General features: G+C 43.2%; 2 protein-coding genes across 18 annotated transcripts in view; one reads left to right on the top strand and one right to left on the bottom strand.

The window, feature by feature from the left end:
• The window catches only part of LOC107317087 (uncharacterized), a 34,949-nt gene extending 25,751 nt beyond the window's left edge, over positions 1 to 9,198 (bottom strand). For 2 of the 3 annotated variants that reach the window (XR_014932635.1, XR_014932634.1), the window contains exon 1: positions 8,310 to 9,195. The gene's annotated coding sequence lies outside the window, so the exon portion shown is untranslated. Of the gene's footprint in view, positions 1 to 8,309 lie in introns of all 3 variants that reach the window. The other variant, XR_014932633.1, reaches the window with a different exon arrangement.
• An 83-nt stretch (positions 9,199 to 9,281) lies between these two features.
• The window catches only part of NEK7 (NIMA related kinase 7), a 58,669-nt gene continuing 45,957 nt past the window's right edge, over positions 9,282 to 21,993 (top strand). For 4 of the 15 annotated variants that reach the window (XR_004308176.2, XM_015869362.3, XM_085511105.1 and 1 more), the window contains exons 1-2: positions 9,282 to 9,476; positions 20,093 to 20,177. Coding sequence is in view for 13 of the 15 variants with exons in the window: in XM_015869362.3 (XP_015724848.2) it covers positions 20,121 to 20,177 (57 nt within the window). In the remaining 2 variants the exon portion in view is untranslated. Of the gene's footprint in view, positions 9,593 to 9,690; positions 10,160 to 10,953; positions 11,555 to 17,387; positions 17,805 to 19,521; positions 19,800 to 20,092; positions 20,178 to 21,858 lie in introns of those variants that run through there. The other 11 variants (XR_014932632.1, XM_085511104.1, XM_085511103.1 and 8 more) reach the window with 10 other exon arrangements.

The raw sequence follows: 21,993 nt of genomic DNA, 5'->3' as shown, positions 1-21,993 counted from the left end.
AGTCAGCTGTGCTAACACCACTTTGGACCCTAAAGAATCTTTAGTAGTGAAAAAAGTGTAACCCAAAGAATCATCTTGGACGATTGCTTTCCAGAGCTTGAAAGGGGCTTTTTGTTATTGTTTGTAGAGTGGCTAAAGAAGAGATTCCAAGAACTCCCAGCCTTACTTCAGCTCACAGGTGCTGCAGAGCTTCTCTGCTGCATGCTTGGTCCTGCAAGTGGACAGCAAAGCTGTTCTCCAAACTGTAAGCTTTTTCCTACATGGAAAAAAAGACCCCCAAATGCACCTTTTCTGTTCTGAGAAGCCAGTCATAATGGTACAGTGCCTACCTCTTAAAAGAAGAGCTCCAACTATCTTATGGGACAACTTTTGTTCTGTGAGTGGAATGACTGACTACCCCATGCAGCTGAGAAAAGCCAGGCATCAGAAAAGGGTCAGCTGGGAGGAAGCAAGTGGGTCAGCTCCACATCTGCTGTCCTTCTAGTTAGCAATCCACTGAGAATTTGCAGTGGTCTATCCAAATCTGGCCTTTTTGTGTTAGGAGAAGCAACTTTATATCTAGTTCTTACTGTTTAAAACATCAGGGGAAAACAAAATGAAAACCACAACAAAACCAACCAAATATAAGAAAAGCTCTCAAACCTGTTAATGGTAATAATTTGAGATACTGTTTTCTGAGCATCATCTTCTGAATAAAGATTTGTTCCTAATGTCTAAGCCAACCTAACCTGTTGATGCAGCCCAGGATATAGTTGTCCTTCTGGCTTGCAAGTGTACACTGCTGGCTCATGTCCAGCTTATCATCCACCAGGACCCTCAGGTTCCTCTCAGCAGGGCTGCTCTCAAGGTCTTTTCCCAGTCTGCACGCATACCTGGGATTGCCCCCAACCCAAATGCCACACCTTGCAGTTGGCCTTGTTGAACCTCATTAGGTTCTCACGTGTCTCCCTCTGGATAGCATCCCTCCCGTCTGTGATGTCAGCTGCACCGCGCAGCTTGGTGTCATCTGCAGACTTACTGAGGGTGCACTCAACCTCATCACCTATGTCACTGATAAGCATTCTAAAGAGTAATAGTCTCAAGACATTGGTTTGCAAGAATTTTCTTATATCTTGTCACCAAAACAAATAAATAGCTGTGAGAATATTATAGTGGAGGAGTAACTTAGGAACTTACTGTGGAAGTGACAGTTTTACTTGTTTTCTTGAGGTGAATCCCCACAAGTGTTTTGCAACGCCTGTTATTAAGTACAGGAATTTTTGAAGTCTTACGCTGTGATCCAGCATTCTTAGTAGAGGGAATACAGTGATTTTGGGACTGGGTTCTACACAGCTCCTGTTGTAAATGGATGAGTACTTTGAAAAAAGTTATAAGTTGAAACTTCGGCAGTTTCGTATCCTTTTGATGTGAAATCCTGAGATGCTGCTTTGGGGGAAGCTTCTTCTCTGGGGCTGCAACAATGATGGTGCTCAGCTACAGGGGTTTAAAAGTTTTTCGTCTTGCAGATTAGATACTCCTATAAAGCAATAGCACATGAATGTGCTGCAATTACGTATAACATCCTAGACGTGACATGAGTGCTGTGTATTTATTTGAGACACTTAGCAAAGGTACAACTGATTTTGTGCTGGCAGTCCGTATTCTGAAGTGTTAAGTTTTCCATTTAGGTGTAGTTTTCCCATTATATCTCGTTATTTCAGCCTGCTTTTTATGCCTTTTCTTCTTAGGATGCTTTCTATCAAAAATAAATAATTAAACCACAGATGAACTGTCAAAAGGGAACATTCATATTTTAACGCAACATTAACATTTTGGTAATTAACATGGCAGTTAATGCTTTTAGCAGATGTAACAACATTAGACTTGTAAATTTTAATTAAAGCTAATGGTTCACGATAGCTGTAGGGATCAGGCATCCTCTCTGGATACTGAAAACATGTCTAATGTGATTAGAAATACTAATTGAAGAAAAAAGGACTGCAATAGTGATGACTGTACTTCTTTATCCTACTGAATTATTACAAACCTGCAGCAACTTTTTAAATACATTTGTAAGAGGAAGATTGAAGAGTCAAACGCTCCCCTTGAAGAAATTAAAAGGGGTCAAGAGAACATTACAGACATTTTCTGCATCTTAGAAGAGGGAAAATTATTAATTGAAAGCCACTTCTCCTTCCTTATTCTCCTGAGAGTGTATTCCCAAGATATACCGTGAAGTTATTTGGTTACATTTCACACCCCTTTTGGATTTAATTAGGAACTAATATGTTAGTTTTAATTCCCTTAGAGGCTTTGAATTCCAACAGCAGGCACGAAAACAGGACTGGCACTGGGAACTGTGACTCTGGTGGATGTTTCTCAGCTTCTCTGTGAGTTTAGAGATTGGTAGCGAGTCCTTTTCACGGCTTGTTGAAACACGAACCATTTTAATAAGCACAGGGAAAGGATTAGTTTTACTAAGGGTAATTACAAGCTGCTAGCCACCTATAAAATGCACTTACGTTTTATTGTGAAATAAATATTGTTGGCATTTTACTTGTTCTGTGGATTCTTTTTTCCCTTCTAAATCTGGTTCAAAAGTCTGCCGAAGTCAGTGGGAAAAAATCTTTTGTCCTTATTCTAGCAAAATTACCATAGCAAACCATGTCCTTTCCACTGGGAGTTCTGGCTAATAAAGATTAAACACTGGAACATAAGTTTGCTTTTTTGGCTGACAATAGTTATTTTTGCTATAAATGTGGTTATTCCCCACTAGTGCCTTTAGCTCTGCTTCTGTCAACACCCTTCCAACATCATCATAAATTATTATTCATTTACTTTGCAGCGCAGGCGTAGGCTCCATTCCACTAGGCAAAGTGCGGAGACATGGTGAGAGACAATTCCTGTTTGGAAGAATTACATTCTAACTAGTTGTGACAAAGGCTGGGAGAAAGGATGCTAGCAGAACAAATGCTGTTTTCTCTCCATTCTATTTCTAGCTGGAATGGGAAATCTGTTCAAGCTTATATGTAAAGACTGGATTAAGCTGCCTTAAAAAAGCTTATCAAGTAACGCTGCAGTTTAGAACACTTGCAGAGATTTATGTTAGTTTCTGGGGAAAAAGCCTGCAAAAGACGTGGAAACCTTATTGTCTTGCACTGGTACCAAGTATGACCATTAAATGGTGTTTAAGTAATTATGAACCTTAGGCTGTCTTTCTCCAAAGGTGTGAATTTTGTTGAATTGCAGTAAGAAGGAAGATCTCAGTACGTATTTTGAATAGCTGTCCTGCTGTATCACCAGGCACGATGCAGTGGTTAACAGTAAGCCTGAATGTTCCTCTTTGTAGCCCATTCTGCTTTTTAAATAGCAATACCCCTTACCCAACACACTAACATCAGTCTGATTCTGCCAGCTTTACAGGTGGATGTTTGGGATGTCATTGTGACCTCCCTGAGGAGAACAGCGAAGCTTCTATCAGGTCAGTGTCTCTGTGATTTACTTGTGTGTTAACCGACCACAAAATGTTTTAACCTATCAGTTTCTGGTGGGAAATCCAATATGTTTTACTAAATTTGTTTGAATTTTTTCCTTTATTAACATATTCATAAATACTTTCCATGAATTCCTCAGGGCTTTGACGCTGAGGTGTACGATGGTGAGGATGTCTGATGTACCAAAGTATTTAGTCAGGTGGGAGGAGAAACAAAAGTTAAGGCTGAGGTGTCAGTACGTTCTGTGGACGCAACGTCTTAATTTTTAGGCACCAATGAAGCTCATGCGATTTGAGTATTTATTTTATTTGGCATAAAACATCGCAGACCTGGATTTTCAATAATAATTTACTCTAACTTCATGGTAATAATGACTCAAGCAGAATGCTATTTGTGGCATCTATGACTTACTGAAGGAAAGGATAAACTTAGGTGATTTTTTTTTTTCTTTTCTGGTTACAAGAACATTCCAGCAGTGTGTAAATCAGTGTGACTTCACCAAAGACAGGGCAGCTATACTTGAATCTGGGCCTCAGTGACACCAAGTATATTATTTGTAGTTTTTATTGGCAAGCGAATGTTTATAGACTTTAGGACAGTTTCTAATCCTGTGTCGTGTCGTAAACACGACTGCCTTGGACAAACAGACCTAACAGTTATTTGGAAATTGTATGGCTTAACAACTTCTGTCAGAGTTCTTTTTATTTGAATAACACAAGTTTCTGGTTTTCAGTGTAAGAGCTTCATGCGTGCAGGGCCACTGCTGGACACGAGTTGGGTAATTTGTGCTGCTGCAAAAAGTACTGGCAGCCAGGCTTGTGCATTCAGAGCAGAGTAATCAATTAATTTCCAAGGTAAAACCTTAAACGTGTGTGAAGGGAATATGATGTCATCACCGATGAGAAGTTTATTGCCACAGAGTTCCTGAGGCATCAGAGCATATGATAATTATTTCTAAACAGGAACAGATATTCCAAGTAAGAGTTACTTGGGCTCCCTGTCAGACCTTGCTATTCTTGCCAGGACCTGCTTCAAAAAGTATTCTGTGAGTTTCATCTGGATGGATATATTTTAGATGCTGTTTCGCATAGTTCTCAGTCTGAAAGCAGGAGGTAAGTTTCAGTTCACTGCTACTTTTAGTGCACGTACTCTGTGTACAGCAAAAGTTTTCTGCATGTGAAACTCACGGAGAAATCAGAAACAGCACATTGTGCTAATAATAGTTTGGGATTCTAAATAAGAGAAGGAATAAAATCTTACAAATTACTGTGTTTAAAATTTAGAACAATAACTTGGTGTGTGTATAAAATAGGTGCATTTTGGTATTTCATTTCTTTACTGACAGCACTGTATTTCCTTCTTCTTAGAGAGATTTCACCACAGTTCCTTAGGCTCAGTATTTCTCACTCTTGTTTATACAGCCCTGCACAGCAATACTGCTAAATGGTCAGAGCTCTCTGATGGCCCTTAAAACAGAGTTGCCAGCCTCCAGGTTTTAGATTTATAATTATAATTATTATATAATAATAATTATATTATTAGATTATAGATAATTATTTATAAATAATTATATATATACATATAATATGTAATAATGTTCCATCTCCCTATTTTTAAACACTGTAGCAGGTTATGCAGAGCAATAACTTTATTTTCATTAGAATGGAGTTCATCTCTTCAAAATGATGAGCAGAATCATCTTCAGAAAAGTTAAAAGCAGTTCATTTCCTCAGCATTTATTGTGTGAATGCTAAAAGAACTTGGAGTAAAAAGCAGTAGGTGGTTGTGTCCATACTGCTCTGAAGTACCTGCATTTCTATGTTACTCCTGTACAGTTCTTTAGCACTGGTGAACTTGATCATCTTGCTCTATTTCCTCACCCTTTCCACGTTACTTTCCAAAAACTCTGGCACGTTTGTGTGGTGTGTCAGGTTCCCCAGCAGGGATGTCTCCAGAGACCTTCTGAAGTCATCAAGATCTTTTTTCCTGGCCTTATCTTGGTTAAAACTTTATCTTTAAGTCGCAGTCATTCTTGGCTTCCCAACATCTACCACAGCAGGTTTCCTGCTTCTGATGTTTTTGGAAGAGGTTTCACAATTACTTTTTACACCATTACCAACATTTTCCTTAAAATGCTTTTGGCCTGTTACAGTGTTATGTGTAGACTGCCAGAGCTTTTGCTACTTTCTGTTTCCCTCATCTGAATGTAATATTTTAAGAGTGCCTTTTTGCTACTCTCCATTACTCTCCTGCAGAGCTCTGCTGGTCTTCAGGCTTTCCTTCTAGAAGCTTCAACAGGTGATACACGCTTGCTCAATGATCCTAATCCGCTTTCCCCTTTGGCTCTTACTTTTCATTTGCTTCCAACAAGCTTCCTTGACATCCTGTAGCCCTCTTTTCACGGTTCACTGTTCCTATGGTAAATTTATTTGTCCCTTTCACTTCTACAAAGTTGTTGAATTTGAATGTATTGTGATCAAAAGTCTAGAATGGTTCTTTGGCAAAGAAGCCCTGACGAAGGCCTGGTGCCCTGCTTCATTCAAAGCAAGAGGTCTCTGAGCTTCTCTAATGAATGGAGTTTAAAACTGGCATAATATCCTATTGCAATATTTATTGAGCCCAGAGAGAACTGCTATCTCTTCACACTGCCACCACAACTTTCTAATTTTCCTGCCACACAAAAAAAGGTAGATACATGAGCTTTTTCACAGTTAGTAACGAAGAACCAGGACAGAGGGAAACTTTAAGCCTGAAAATTCAGGCTTCAAGGTTTTATAGTGAGCAGTTGCTTCTTTTGATTAATTTCCTCCAGTTTATTGATTTGAAGAACCCAAGGAACTGTTAACCATTGAGCTGTTGTTACCTCTAATGTCTGTGACCCCAGCCACATCTATTTCCAAGCTTCTCTGTCCTAGTGAGCACTTTTGACTGAAATTGTTAAAGTTTTGAAACCCGTATTTTTCTTGAGTCTTAAGTTCATGCTGTTAATGAACATCTCAGGAAGCTACATGCACCGAGCCCTAGATAATAGGACTAGCAGGAAGCACATTAGGAATCACCTGGGGAATAGGTCTAAATGTCTGAGTCCTTGCTTGACTTAAATGTCATCACCTAACAGTCTCTAACTGCTTCCAAGTCTGGTAATCAAGTCCTGGCAAAGACCACTGGTTTCTGGTTCAATGATAACAACACACAACACTGCAATTGCAAATAATGCATTTTATCATCATTTGATATTTCAGGTATTCTGAATGGTAGCTGTATTTGTAGGTTATATATATCAATATACCTCAGTGACCAGAAAAAGACTCACAGAGCTTTCTTATGTTTATTAACTAATGGACAGTACTGAGGCTGGTGAAGCACAGCATCAGTGACAGAGAGACATCTGCCAGTAGAGCTTAGGAAGCGTCTGTAAATGAGGGTCTGCAGTTACCAACTGTTCAACATGGTTACATATTTGTTACCAAATGTAACAGTCAATTACGCATGTCTGTGCATTGCTACAATATCATGACTTGTAGACCGTTAAGGAAGATAAAAATGAACTCCCAAATTAGAATTACTGGGGGACAACTGTAACTGTCCGGTATATATTGGAGAACTCACATTTAGTATAATACCTAGGGAGAATATGGTTGATTATTTAGGACCCTTCTTTAATTCATAGGATCTTTCTTTGCTACCTCTACATTCTCCCTTACCTAGTGATCTCTTTCTCAGTATGTGAAACTAGAGCACTTATCTTGCCATTGCCAATATAACCAAAAGGTATTTCAGAATGACAGTTCTATGAGAGCCCTGTGTCTCCACAAATATTACCTAAGGCCAACTATAGGGACCAAACTTGTCAGCTAGCTCCAGTATGGGAAATTCTACACTAAACTCCTTCCTTCTTCCTCTGGCCTGCTTGATTTCAGGTGTGGAGCATTTGCCACACCTCCAGCAGCTGGCAAGGCTTAGCATGAGAGCTGTGTTGTTCCTCTCAGATCCCTAACTCTAGCATGTCTTAATCTGTTTTCTCTAAGCCTTTGCTAGCTGGTTAGTCAGTGTCCCCTGCAGCCTCCAAGAGAAGCACTTGCCAGAGATAAGCCTGCTCCTTAACAACCCCTTAGGCTAGTCAATCTTCCAGAGCCTTTTCTGCCTTTCTGATTCTGTAAGATGTGAAGGCTCCATTACTAGGAATGCTAGATGGGTTTATTAAAGTGAAAACGTGCACCGTAAAGCAAAGGAAAACATCCCTTTGTAAGTAAACCTTGGTACAGCGCAGGTCTGAAGGCCGACTTGGACAGTACGTGGCAGATTTGTCACCCTGTACATTTTAAATTTGTATTTTATTTAAAATTAGCATCTTATTAAAGCCATGTTTTTTGGTAAGGCTCTTTTTGATGGCTGTGATGCTGGTCGATTAACTGAAGCAGTGTATTCAGCTTTAGGTCTCGGTTCTCAAAGCACCAAAAAGAAAATGGAAGCAGCCATTTTTTAACCAAGTGAGTCTGGAATACAGGACAGACAAGAGGCTGCAGCAGTTGGTGGGATCAGGCTGAAGGAGCGGTTGGGTTCAGACAGTGCAGCAGTGTAGAGATGCAGTAATTGTAGCTACAGTGAAATAACAAAAGGAGAAAATGGAGAAATAAAAATGAAACTAAGTGCAGTGGGTATAAAAATAGCACCTTGCTCAAACAAAAGACCCAGTTGGCTAAAAACATCAGACGCCATACTGCTGTAATAAAGAGGAAATGTGCCAAATTGTTAAAAAGTGTATTAAAATCGGAGGAAGGAGACAGCAGATACGTGATATCTTTTTGATCTGTGAGAGTTTCTCTCACCACTTACCCCACAGATGTCTCAGTGCTGAGGTCCATCTCAGAAGCAGTCTGTAATTTTGCACGGAGAGGTGAAGGGACGTTTTCTAGGCACACTGGTCTGTGCCTTATTTATTCTGTAAGAGTCTTTGCTGAAGTACCACTTTAACTGTTTAACAAAAACAGTTGCCCTTTACAGATGGTTTCTTCACCTTAGGAAGAAGCTGTTTGATCACAGTGCTGTGTAACCTGCCTTGAGAGATTTATGCTTTTTTTTCCTTCCCATCGCTGGTTCTTATGATCTCCACTCTGTGAAGCAAATTGCTTTTCCTCAGTCTTAAGCAGGCTGAACTTCCAGGAGCCCAACAGAGCAGTGGTGCTCTGGCAGTCAGTGACTTCCACCCAAGTAACCCTGGCAGTGCTCTGGTGAAGTAGGATCAGGTAAGATGGGATGCATGGACAGCCTGGTCTGTGCTGTTTGCAATGCTTTTACTTCTCTGAGTACTGCAAAAGGAGTTCTGTGTTGAATCCCTGTCGGTCCCTGACTTCTCACGGTTTGAGTGTCACAGTCATCAAAGAACTGAGTACTCGCAGGGGATGTAAAGCAGGTTGTTTGACATCGCTGTGTTCCAAAGCAGCCTGGGCCGAGGCCTTATGGGGGTGCTGCCGGCTGACTGCACAACCAGCGCCCTGCTAACAGAGGCCTGTGCGTGTACCTCAGCTTTCAGCTGCTCACACAGGTCCGAGCGCTCATTGCCTCGGAACCTTCTCGAGCTCGTTACGGCCGATCCGCAGCACACGATGCCGGCGGTGCGGGGCAGCCCGGCGGGCTGGGAGGCGCCTGACGGAAACCTTCACCCGCGGAACTCAGCCCGCCCTGCCGAGCCGCCGCCGGGCGCCCCACGGCCACGAGCGGCAGCAGGGGGGCGGCGGGGCGAGGCGGAGCCCAGCGGCCGCCCCGCCTCCATCCTCGGGGATGCCGGGATGTTTACGGGCCCGGCAGGAGCGGCGGGGGGCGGAGAGCAGGTCCGGGCCGCAGCGGGTGTCCGAGCCGGCGGCCAGCAGCCCCGCTAGGCGCCTGCAGCGAGCTGCGGCCCGGCTCCGGCTGCTGAGGAGCCGGCGGGCAGAGGAGGAGGAGGAGGAAGAGGAGGAGGAGGAGGCCGCCCCGGGAGCAGGCGGAGGCAGCGGCAGGTTCTGGGTGAGCGGCGCTGCGGGGCCGTGAGGCGCGGGGCTGTGCCCGCCCGCCTGGAGGCGCTTCCCCCGCTGCGTAGCGCGGCCGGACCGCGGGGTTCCGCCTCCCGACGCCTCGCATTGGTCGGTGTGGCTCGTTCTCGCGATGCTATTGGCCGGCGCGGCTGCCGCTCCCCCTGCCTGTAGGGGAAGGAGCGGTGCGGGCCGGGGAGAGAAACTTTGTGCGAGCGGGGGCGGGATGGCGGCGCAGTGTGGCGGTGTGGTGTGATGTGGTGGCGTGGTGTAGTGGTGTGGTGCCGTCTGCTCTTAGCCGATGTCTAGCGGGGCAGCCAGGGGCCGGGGCGTCACTGCGGTGGCGGCTTTGAGGAAGCGGTTCCCTGAGGTTGCGGAGGCTTTTGGCCTCGCGGTGGCTGGCAGCTCCTTTGGGAGCCGGGGAGCTCCGGGTGGTGCGGCCTGTCCGCCCGCTGAGTTCCTGTGTGGGGCTGGGCTCCTCGGGGCATTGCCGGGGGAGGAGCAGCCGCTCGGTGTCGCCCTGTTTGTGCCCGGCCCCTCTCACCTGGCTGCCGGCTCCGCCTCGGGTTGGCCGAGCTGTGCTGAGTGGGACCAGGAGAATCTGAGGCCTACTGAGAAGTGCTGGGAGCGGGACGTCCCCTGTCAGTAAAATAAAACAAAACAAAAACAGATAGATTGGTAAATAGCTTCCTCCTTTTTTCGGTCTTTATTTCCTTACCCCCACAGCTTCGTGTTTACCTTGTACTGTACCCGGTTTCTGTTCTGCATTGTACCTGCTCTGAGTTTTGTCTTGTTTCCGTGCAGACTGTGCCTTCAGAGGTTAACGTGGGCACTGTATTGCTCCATAGGGCAGGCGTTAATGTTAGTTAGATGTCATGTGGATATTTGCAACTCCACTAAGTCGTAAGAGTGAAATTTTCAATCACCTTCTATTCGTTGCTGCTTTGGAAACAGCTCAGAGCTGCAGCACTGTAGAGGTGCCTGCATTTAAAGTTTTCAACTCGTGCTGTTGCGAGAGGGGTGCGATGCAGTAAGACACCCCAGTTAGTTCCTGGGCTCTGGGGAACAGCAGAAGGGTAAACTGGTTTTGGTGGTGGGAAGAGGGAACCTTGTGTGTAGCATCGAGCAGCTTTAAAGTAAGAAATTAAAGCCCTGCAGTGGTGTGTGTGTATATATATATATTTATTTATATATATTTTTTGATACTGGAAGGGAATAATACAAAGGGGCATGTTTTTTAATTTCAACATATTTAGGATGCTTTATTTAGGAGCGTCTGATGTTTGGATAGATGGATTTTCAAAGCATGCTCAGAGATTTTCAATGAAAGCATAGAGATAGTGCCTCTATTGTAGATACCTTGAATTCAACGTAAACACTAGTCATAGAAGTGTAAAATAAGGAAAGGAATTTTAGCCCACTGAAAATCTGTATTTGATTGGCTTACAAGGTAGTCTTGAACCCCCTTCCAGGGTCTACAAGAAAGAGACAAATGGATTCTCACCACTGTGGTAGAAATTCCTTCCAGATGAAGAGGGAAAAGGACCATTTTAGCTGAAGACATGTGAGTGTATGAGAAACTCCTGTGAAAGATGTATCCAAAGACAGTGAAAACAGTGCGTGAAGCCAGTCAGTGATTTGGCTACAATATTTGTTATCCTCCAAATCTTAGGAGACTTGTGCTACACCTGTATTTTTCTTCTTTGTGCCAAAGTTGAGCTCAATGCAGTCATCCTGCTGTATTTGTTCACGGAGACACTTTGGTGAGGTAGTTTGTCTGTGCATATAAAAACTGCACGTTCAGTAGACTTAGTACAGGATCCTGTTTTCACATTAGTGCTGTATTTGGTTGCATCATTGTCATGGAAATGCTAAGTCAAGGCCTGAGCCAGTGATTGAGCACCTGGTGGGAAGGCAGGTCCAACTTGGCAGAGCTCAGGTGCACTCAATGCCTTTGAGTGACTGGAAGGGCTGGAGCCAGGATCCACCCTTTCCCAGACCTCATTTGAGGGCTCTCAATGGAGAGAGGGCATCTCTTGCTGCAGATCCATGCGTACCTGAGGCCTTCTAAAGGTAAGCAACTGTTTTTTTTGATTTCTGCAGCTGCTGCGTTTGTGCTCGTCACCATCAATTCTTTGTTATCTTTGGAAGATTGACGGTCTTCCAAACATCTGTGCTGAGTGGATTAATTCATCTTATCTCAAAACATCTTCTAGCAAAAGTCAAACTGCAATAACTTCTAATGTTTGTTATTTGGGTCTTATCCAGACATCCCTCCTGGCTCCCAGGTAGCAGTGCTTAGCACTGACATGGAGGGGAGATCTTGGTAAAGTTAATGCTGTGAGTAGTCATAGGAGTTTACTGGTGATGATGTTCCAGAAAACTCATTCAGTTCAGCTGTGTCGCATACTCTGTAGAACAGAGATGAAAATAACTCTGGAATTCCAAAGAGGTGATAAGAGCAGCCTCTTGAGCACACATTTGCTGTCTTTATCATGATTTGAACCCTGCTGACCACATAGCAAGTAGTTCAGCCTTGCAGTGCAATACAGCATCACTCTCCATTGCCTTCTGAAGAAAGTCTGAAAGTTCTTGTCAGGCTGTCTAACATGCTGAAGAGAAGCAATACTGCTAGAGAGTAAGGAGCTTTTCTGTTAAGGGTAATCCTGTGTGTCTGGAATCTAAGTGCAATTCAGCCTCCATTTCTGAGGTTGGAGAACAGTGTATTTCAAGTGCTGTTAAAACACATGCTTATGCATGGGAGCTTCTTAGAAAGAACTAAGCACACTGAGAAGAGGGAAAATAGTACGTATGATAGAATCTTACTGTGCATAGTTCAGTTTTCTGATGCCAGTGACTTCTCCCTATTGATTATAGGTAGCAATTCAAATAGATTATTTACATCATGTGGCATTTGGGAACTTACATTCAAGGCTCTTTTGCTTTCATCTGCTTGGGGTGATTTATAACACAGTTACAACTGTTATATTTAGCAGCTGGACCAGATTAATCGCTTTACATTGCCCTGAGAGTTCAACTTGTAGATGAGATGCAGTTAGCTGCTGCACTGTTGATGATCAGATCCTTTTCAGTTCATTGTAATGCTCTGCTGTCAATATATGATGTTCACAAATCTATTGATTCCTTGAAAACGGGAAAACAAAAATATCACAGGTAAACTTAATGTTCAGTCTGTAATAAGTAAGTAGAAGCTTGCAGTGTGAAAATGCATAGCATTCTGGCCTGTAGAGGCCCTTCTTCTGTACCCTTTTCTTCCTCATCTGAAAACAGATCCAAAAAAGGAGCTGTCTTCCCAGCAGTGAATTTCCAATACTTGCCGTGAGTGGAATCTAGGACTGTGTGTTAGGTGTGTGGGCTGCTTGTGAGCTTCGTGGTGATAAACAGGGCTTGAGAGCAGGAGCTGTGAGTAGCCTGTGCACACCACGCTGCATGGACATTTAGTCATTGAGGATACTCCAAAAGCAGCAATGGGCCTTGTGGATTTTTGCTGGTGGAAGCTAAATATGAGGCACAAACACAGCTGTGAAGCTGTGTGTTGGCCTGCAGAGATGGCTGCTGGTGCTCTGCTTCTGGGCCTGAGGATCCCACACCACTCGCTGCAGCCATGGCAGCTGTGGGATTAGGAGGGTGGTGTGAGAGGATCCTGAAAAGCTTCTGGAGTCTGGCTGGTATTCCTGCTCTGAGTCTGTGTGCTGCTTCATTTCATCATCTTGGGGGTAGCTCAGGTTTTAAATCATGTACTGAAGTTATGTTTTAAAACTATTATGTTAGAGAAAGGGCGTCTCGTCACACTGCCCTTGTGTTGGCCTGAGGAGGGTTAGGTTTGTTAGGCTTTCCAAATCTGTTATTGAGGTGTTTTTTTTATCCTCTAGTATTTTTTATCATCCTTACCTAAGAATGAACTAAAATGAAATGTGAGCTAATGCAGTAACTCACTGTTGTCAGGAAGATGTTCATTTCCCTCTGATCTCTCCCTTGTTTCCCACCTCTGCTCTTGCTCAGCAAACCAAAGGCTCTTGCCGCCTCCCCTGAGCCTTGCTCGGCTTTTGCCATTTGTAGAGCGTGGGCCCTGGCTGCATTTGGGGTTGAACCAGCTCAGCAGAAGTTCTGGGGAGGTCAGGATGGCTAAGCAGGATCATGTGGAAGAGAAAGGAAGACCTGAAGTGCTTGTGAGCTGTTAGATTGGCTTGTCTGTCTTTGTGCTTGAGGTGTAATTCGACCAGAGATCTAACTGTTGTGAGTTAGGGCTGCTCTGTGTGGCTGGAGGGAGGGAGGGGACCTTGCACCAAGGATGGCTGCTGTCCTTGTGTGCACTGAGGGCCTGTTCTGCTGGTAGTGGTGTGGTCAGGTGCTTTGTGTGAATTGAGATTGCATCACGGGGAAAACATTTGCAGGGAAAGAAGTATTTCCTTTGTAACTGGCTATTCTATATGAGGAAATGGCAGTTGGATTTCTTAGTGGGTCGGCAGAAACCAAGTGAAAATGGAGGTTCATCCTCCATCAGTTGTCATGAAACAGCCAACAGTTAAAGAAGGGTGAGTCACTGCAGGTACAGCCCTTTGGGAGCATCTGGAAAGATAAGGAATCTACCTGCGTGACACAACTAGCATGGAGAAGGAGGAGAAAACAAAATAGCGATTACATTGTGCGAATGGGGGAAGAGGAAGAGGGATGGACCTGTGAGGTGCGGCCTTTCTTCTCCAGTTAGCCAGTATCAATGGGGCTCCTGGCAGCCTGGTGATAACAGTGACTGAAGCTGTGCTTTTAGGGTCAGAATCAGGAGTACCTGATGAATCCGATGGATGGATGGTGATAGAACTTTACGATTTCTTATTGTATTCATTTACTACTTCTTCTTCTTCTTTTTTTTTTTTAAATTATTTTTGAGTAATTAAAAAGTAATTTAATATGTATATACTGGCTTCTGCTACAACTCCTCCTGCTAAGACCAGCACTTAACTTAGCTCAACTGTGCATGTTTGGCTTCTTCTGTAGAGCTTGGAGTGGACAGCTTGTGAGTAAGGAGTTGGGACATAAATTTGTTGCTCATTTTGTTGATTGCTTTAAGAAAAGATAAAGAGTAGTTATCTCAACAAATGCTTATCTACCAATGTGGAAGTAAAGAGTTATTGATCATTCGTTTTATCCTCCTCTTTCAAGTTAGTCCACATAGAGTTGCCATCCTACCGGGAGGATTCAGTTGATAGTATATTCAGAATAGAGCTCTTTTAGAAGCACTTTGTAAGGTAATCCTAGTTGTGTGTGTACATCTACATCTGATCATGTTTACCACTTAAGTCGTCACAAATAGCTTTTCTTCTGATACTGATGCTTCTGCACAGAATTTACCAATGAATATGGATTTGTTACACGGTAGGCATTTTTTATGTGTGAAACAATCATTTTACCATCATCAGCTAATGATAGTGTTCATTCTGCATGTCTATATGCATAATTTATAGATAAGTATGGGTAGACGTGTGTATATGTGCATTTATGTTGTTATGCATAAATCATGTCTATATGCATGTGTTCATGTATATACTGTACGTTAATTGGGGTAAATTACAGACTCCCCTGTGCTCATGATTAACGTGCTTTTCCAGCGTGCAGTTTACTTTATCTCTTGCCAATTAAGATCTTGATCTTTTTGGCAGAGTTCGAATGAGTGTCAACTTAAATGTGTTTTGCTTTATTAATACATATATCTAACTTAGCTGTTGAGGGAGTGCAAAAAAAGAAACCGCTGTGGTCAAATATTTATTCATCAAGTGAATGGGTAGCTCAAAGAACCAGTAAGCCATTAAATAAATAAGAAGCTTGAAATAAGCATGTTGGAGGCTCTGTGCTTGTCATAATCTGTGAATAGCAGCAAACCAATGAAAAGTGTGGTGTGCTTGAGCTGGGCAGGGCAAAGAACCTGGAAACGAGGAGTGGATGATGGTCGAATTGTTTATTGCTGATTATTTAGTATTGTAATTGTTGCAAATGCTTCTAATCTTTTAGATGCTTCCTGTAGAAGTAGGAACATATGGAAAAGGTCCAAGGGAGAATTAGCAGTGGATGCATGCGGTGTCTTTGTATGTTAGACTGACAGCCTTGGAAAATTGGCTGTTTGCTGAAGCTGCCTGGGTGTATACTAATTTGTCTAGAAGCCTAATGGGTTTATTGCAAATATAAGTATATTAAAATCCATGTTATAGACAATGTTTGTGTATTTTGGTCTTTACAGGAGAAAGCGCAGAGTCCTCAGTGCAGTCGAATGGCCCTTCTGTACTGTAAGGACCTGCCCACCTTCCACCCCCAGCTCTGGCTGTGGGAGCGCAGCCCCCGCTCTGCTGTTCAGTGCTATCACACCTGGTTCTTCTGCTGCCTGAGCTAATGCTGAAACTTCTTGCTCCAGAAGCAGCAGCCCTGGGCTTTCGGTTTCAGCACGGGGTTGTTAGGTCCTGTAAGCCTGGCATCAGCTGCTTTGCTCTTGTGTTGCAAGCCTTGGCCACTGCCCAGGAGCGTTCGAGCAGGAAACAGGAGATACTTTTTGCCTGTACTTTGTAAGCCTCAAGCAGAACCAGTTGCAGTGAGGCAGCATTGATTGGCTTTCTTCCTTTTTTTTTTTTTTTTAAACATTTGAAGTGTTCCAGCATATTTCTAATGCTGTTTTAAAGCTGAGTGTGCAGCTCTGTAAGTGGGTAGTGTAGTAGCATGCACACATGTAACTGAATTGCATGTTCTTGGCCTATGTTGGGAATAACTTAAAGAAAAGACAGTAGAAAATTCATCAAAATCTCCTGCATTTCATGTTAAATAGACCCATGTTAATTATGATTCTTTGAATCCCAGTGGTGTGGAAGTGGTGAATATCTTCTTGAAATGTGTATTAACACAGTTGAGTTGAGTTTCATTTTCCAGTTACATTTTGGAAGGGGGGGAGGGAGGGGAAACGGAACGAAACCTCACCCAATTTGAAGTAAGAGAGCAGAATTTTTACATAAACTGTCAGTGTTTTCTTACGCCTTTTGGAGATGCTCAGATGGAGCGAGGGCTTGAGGGTTTTGGGCACATCAGCATTCTAAGAGCAGCTTGTGAGCATACATCTTATGTGCTGCCGTGCTCTGTCTTCTGATGCTGTCAGCAGTGGATGTGTGCAGAGGAAGGCGTGCTGGTGTGGCTGGCCCAGCAAGGTGTGGGAGTTTGGAAATCTTAAGCCCTTGTTTCCTGAGTACTGTTCTCTGGTTTCCACTAGGGTGACTACTTTAGGCTGTTGGTGTTGTTTTCTGCAGGAATGTGCTGTATTTTTGTGTTGTAGTGCTGCCATCTGCTAAGGACATTAGTGTCTGAATTCTGGCAAATACATTTCAATTTTCTATGGACTTAGAGCAATGAAAATAGTGTTTGATAAGGCACACTTCATGCAATTAGGTGGTGTGTAATGCTTGGTCTCCTGAGGTAACTTTTCTCTGTTTATAACGACTTCATTGTGGTAAAGAAAAAAAGTTGCAAGGATTTCATGTTTTTCCCAAGTACCTTTTTCTCCTTTAGAAGTGTTAGTTAAAAAATCCTCTGGTGTGATGTAGCAAAGGCCTGTGGTTGGTGCTGAGGAGCAGGCCGCATGCCTTGGGCTCTGTAAGAGTCGTTGGTAGTCTCACCTGCCGGTGCACACCATCTGCAAGGCTGGTTGTGCTGTATAGAAAGCACCTATTGCTGAGGTGTGGAAGGTGAGGCTGTATATGTGCTTTCCTGCTATCCCAGCTATTTCTTGCCTGCAGTGTTGTTTAATTTCTCAGGAATTATGGAGTGTTTTTTTTTAACTGAATTTCTGTCTTATTTCCTTCTTGGTCTCGCCTACGCTGTTTTTCCCATGTTTACATCATTTTAATCTGAATCAGCTTCTCTGACCATGGCCCTGTGTCTATTGCACTGCGTGGCATTCAGCAGCGTGCTGTCACCCCCAGTCTTCCACTCTGCTCTGCTAAGAGTAATGAAGACTCTTCAATTGAATGCATCTTTCTGAGTCTCGTGGTGAAGCCAAGGAGGCCTTTCCTCCTACGTGATTCGTGTAAGCACTTTGGGAAATATTAGTCAGCTTTGGCTTTTTGGGTGCTGGTGGTGCAGCTGCTTTGCATCTCATTTTGTCTGTCGGTGGTTTTCCATGAACCACTGTGTATGGAGGTGGTGGATTTGGAGAAGGAGGTCCTGATAGGAGTTGTTTCAAGAAGAGAATGTTGTTACGTTTAAGTACCTGCATTTGCTTTTTAGTTTTGAGTGCTGACTGCTCGGCAGCTTCTTCAGCATCGTGTCACTGGTAAGTCAGAGCATGAAAAACGCCTTTGGAAAAACAGAAATTATCACCTTTAATTTCAGTACAAACAAGTTTTACTCTGCTTTGTTTTGACCTTTGGAGTTGACTGTTGAGGTGCAAGGCACGCTTCCCTGTAAAAACAGCCTGTGAGCAGCTCAATCCAATTCTTGTCTATGTTGACAACCAATACAGGAGATGTGTTTTGCACCCTTGCCATTTTGTATGGTCAAAATGCCAAATTGCTTTATAATACAAGTCTTCTAAGGCTAAAAAATAAAAAATAAAAAAAAAAATAGAAGGAATAAATACACTTCAGTATATGGACATAGATCATTGATTTCTACCTTTCCTTTACAAAAGCAACAAAAACCCCCAGAAGTTAATAAATCTTCCCTGCTTACTGCGGTAGAACGTGGCTGTTACCCCTTCAGTTCTTCATTTCATCCTAAAAGCAAGCAACAAGGTGCAGTCTTGTGCTCGGTTTGGTTTTCAGCGTGGTTGTGTTGGATTTCTGCCCTTTGGCAGGGAGGCTGCCGGGGGATGTGGCGCAGCCTGCAGGAGGCTGATGGTGCTGGCATCCTGCGGCTGGTTGCCAAGTTGCAGGAGTTGTACAGCATCTGTGCAGCAGCTGTTTGCTCATTTCTCCCCTCTAGTATTTACAGAAATCTTGCCTTTTCCACTTCATTTACTTGGCCTCTTGCATCAGTTCCATCACGTTTTACACTGACCTGCCTGAAATTGCAGCTTTGGTTCTCTTTACTTTGTATTAGTAACAGCTGGTAGGGAAGCCTAAGCCCCAAACTGTATCCTTCATGAAGAAATACCAAGTGTAGGAAGAGTAGGCTGCTCCGTGCCCTGATGGCTCTGGAGGATCTATGTGCTGTATATGAGATAGGTGGGATGCCTGCTTTGATGGGAGGGAGGGAGGGAGGTAGTGATTGGCAGCGTGTGTCCTGCCTGCTGCTCCCCAGTGAGCTCACTGCTACAGTGTGGCGAGCAACTTTGCAAAGCTGCTCAGTGACGGCTTCATCCATTAGTCTCCTTCTCTGGAGGTATTCAAGACCCACCTGGACGCCTACCTGTGCAACCTGGTGTAGGGAGCCTGCTTTGACGGGGGGTTGGACTTCCAACCTCTGTGAATTGTGATTAGCTTTGTGATACTGTAAGAGTGATGTTACTGCCAACTAGGATTTCTTAAATGTTTTGCAATGAGCTTTGAGAAACTTGGTCTAAGGTTCCCTGTTTTCTCTTGGGAACTATTTCAACCCTTTATATAATAGCATCAAAAACAATTACTGAGAAGATTGATTTTTGTCTGTGTTTTAATGGAGATAGTAGCTTGCATGCTTTCATGCTGAACTTCAGTTTAATGCTAGATGAAAATCTTGTGCGATAGTTGCAGTGTAAGGTTTGTGGAACACGAATAGCTCTATGTGCAGGAGGGCACGCTTGCAGTGTTTGAAGTATACAGATTTATCTGAACAGAATTATCTTAGGAAATTTCCTGGTGGTAAAGATTTAAGAGGTAGCAGAAGAGAACTTCCAGGGTAGGAAACAGGAAGTAAATCGGTCAGACACTGAAAAGCTGGAGTAGCTTTGCAGTCAGATGTAAGTCTGACTGGAGGCCTTGCCAGGTTTGATCAAGTTGCAGACAGTGGTGCTTTGTGTTTGTGTGTGTTGAAACACTTGTTGAGGGGCTTCCTCTTGCGTAAAAGTCGGCTGTGTTGTTTGGGTTTAAGGCTGCTGGTGAGGCTTCTGTTGTATTCTGAGTAGACAGTATGGTGCTCCTTGTAGGCACCAGTAAACCTGGATGCTGCGCCTGCTCCCCCACCCCTGCTTGCCTACTCTGTAAAATCTGTGGATAAATTAATGGAACTTAAGCAGCATGTGTGCAGTTGTAATCCTTCTGCTGCTCTGCATCTCCTGCTCTTCCTAGAGTCTGAGCTGCTGGCCACAGCTTTTTGCAGTTTGGCAGGGGCCTGGTGCCTCCAAAGAGAGGTGAGTTGCTGCAGCTTCCATCAAGCAGGGCCATTTGCATGGCTCTGGTCTTTTTAGTGTTCAGCGCCTGTCCAGTAAGTTCACAGATGTATGTGGGGATTTATTTCATTATATATAGCAGCTATAAGAAAGCTTCCTTCTCCAAACTGCAGAACTGGAATAGTTAGATGTTAGTAAACTCAAGAATGCTAATGAGAATATTAGTTCCTCCATTTCACTGCTGACATTTGTTGTTTGTAAATTACGGCATAATTGGATTACAGTGTAATGACTGTTTATGTTTCTCTTTTCAGGCCTTAGAGGACGTTTTTGCCTGCTAGAATGGATGAGCAGACACAAGGCATGCAGGGGCCCGCAGCTCCGCCATTTCAGCCACAGGTATCTTTTTGTTTGTTCCGAACAGTTCCTCAAGAGCAGAGAGTAGCATTTCTTGAATAGACAGAGAAATTAAAAAACGTTATTCCTTACAGGGAGGGAAGGAAGGTTTGAAGAGATATAATGTAATTTTGGCTTTTTAAATACTTGTGATAGTCCCGAGTTCGGTAGAAAATGTTTGGGCTCTTTTCTTCTTTTACGGCATTTCCAGTCCATTATCATGGAACAGACTGGGAGAAAGAAGGAAAGATAAAGGCAGTTGTTTTCCTGGGAGGTGACAAGTGTCAAACACTGTGTGCTTAAAAATTAGGACAGAACTACCTTGCGTATCTTCAGCTTGCTCTCTTACACCTCCCAGCGATGTGAATTGGAGCCTTTCCGTGTTGAAGCCAGGCAGGAGAAATTCTCTGCAGGTGTAGTTTATTAGAAAGAAGACCCATAAGAAATTTAGTCTTGGAATATTTGTTGGTGGAAAGAAGGGTAAAGCTGATCTGTTGGCGCATGTTACTGGGATGTTACTCTTTGACATTTGTACGAGAGTGCAAGAACCTGTGCTGGTGTAACTAATAGCATTTACTATAACCATTAACCATTCAGAAGTAAAAGCTCCACTGTTTTTCTGAAGCCTATGTTTGTAGTTCTCGTTAACAGCATAGATAATAGTCAATTAAGTGTACAAGTTACCCTGTAGTTACAGATATTCCTGTGAAAATACATTTTTGAGGACTGGTTCAATTTGGAAATACTACTCTTGCCTACAAATTCAGTTTAGGAATTCATGCTAGTAAAGTATCCTCTCAGTTTTACTGTTACAAGGAATATAATTTGTCTACACGCAGTAGTTTCCCCTTTTACTTCATCATTAGAATATTTGAATTGCTGTGAGGAAATTCTTTTTGTATTTAAGCTGAGTCTGCAAATAATAAATCTTATAGAATTTATTTATTTACTGTTCAATCCAGATCAGTCTTCAACTTGTTACAGTGCTGTGCCACATGCAGTAATGGAGCAGTTTTGAGGAGCTTGTGGTAGTCACAGAATCACTAAGGTTGGAAAAGATCTCTAAGATCACCTGGTCCAATCATCCACCTATCACCAATACTGTCCACTAAACCACGTCCCTTAGTTCAACATCCTTTTGCCTTGCTGGCAAAATTGTGTACTGGAGCTTTTTGAGGCTGAAACGAGTTTGAGTGCTGAGGTGCCTGCCTAAGACTGTCTTCAATTACTTGTCCTACAAATGAGCTCTTGAGGCCTTGAGTAATTAGTGCATTATCATGTTTCTCTTAATTCTTTCTAGTAGGAAATTTTCAACTGTTTTTCTCCCTTCCTGCTATTTCTTCCGTGCTTTGGATTATAACTGAATATATAGCTGGGAAATGAAATGTACAGAAGAGTACTCAAAACAGGAGAAGAATCATATTCTTGCAGTTTTAGTACACTGATTGGCTTGAAGTTTAGAAAAGGAACTGGAGATGAGGAAGCAACTCATGGATTATTTTAATGTTGTAATGTAGGTTGTCTTGCACTGGAGTTTTGATATTCTGAGTGCCCTGTGATGTACTCAGTGAATAAAATGTAATGTGATCATTAGTGAAGTGCATATAATCTGTTCTGTTATGGTCTCAGACTGAAAGAAGTCTTCCTCCTGCACAGGCTCATTTCTCTACAAATTGCACTGCGGCCGGGTGAGACCCAGTGGTGGTTGGAGATGTGCAGTTATGTTGCTTCTCATGTCAGCTCTCCACATCTAAATTGTGTGACAGGACAAGGGAGCAGATGAGACAAGCTGTCACTCAGCCACGCTGCCCTTTGAAGA

Source organism: Coturnix japonica, chromosome 11, assembly GCF_054131305.1.
Source record: "Coturnix japonica strain WE chromosome 11, WE-NBRP24, whole genome shotgun sequence".
In the NCBI taxonomy this organism is placed as follows: domain Eukaryota; kingdom Metazoa; phylum Chordata; class Aves; order Galliformes; family Phasianidae; genus Coturnix; species Coturnix japonica.
This window is presented reverse-complemented; position numbering and strand designations above follow the sequence as displayed.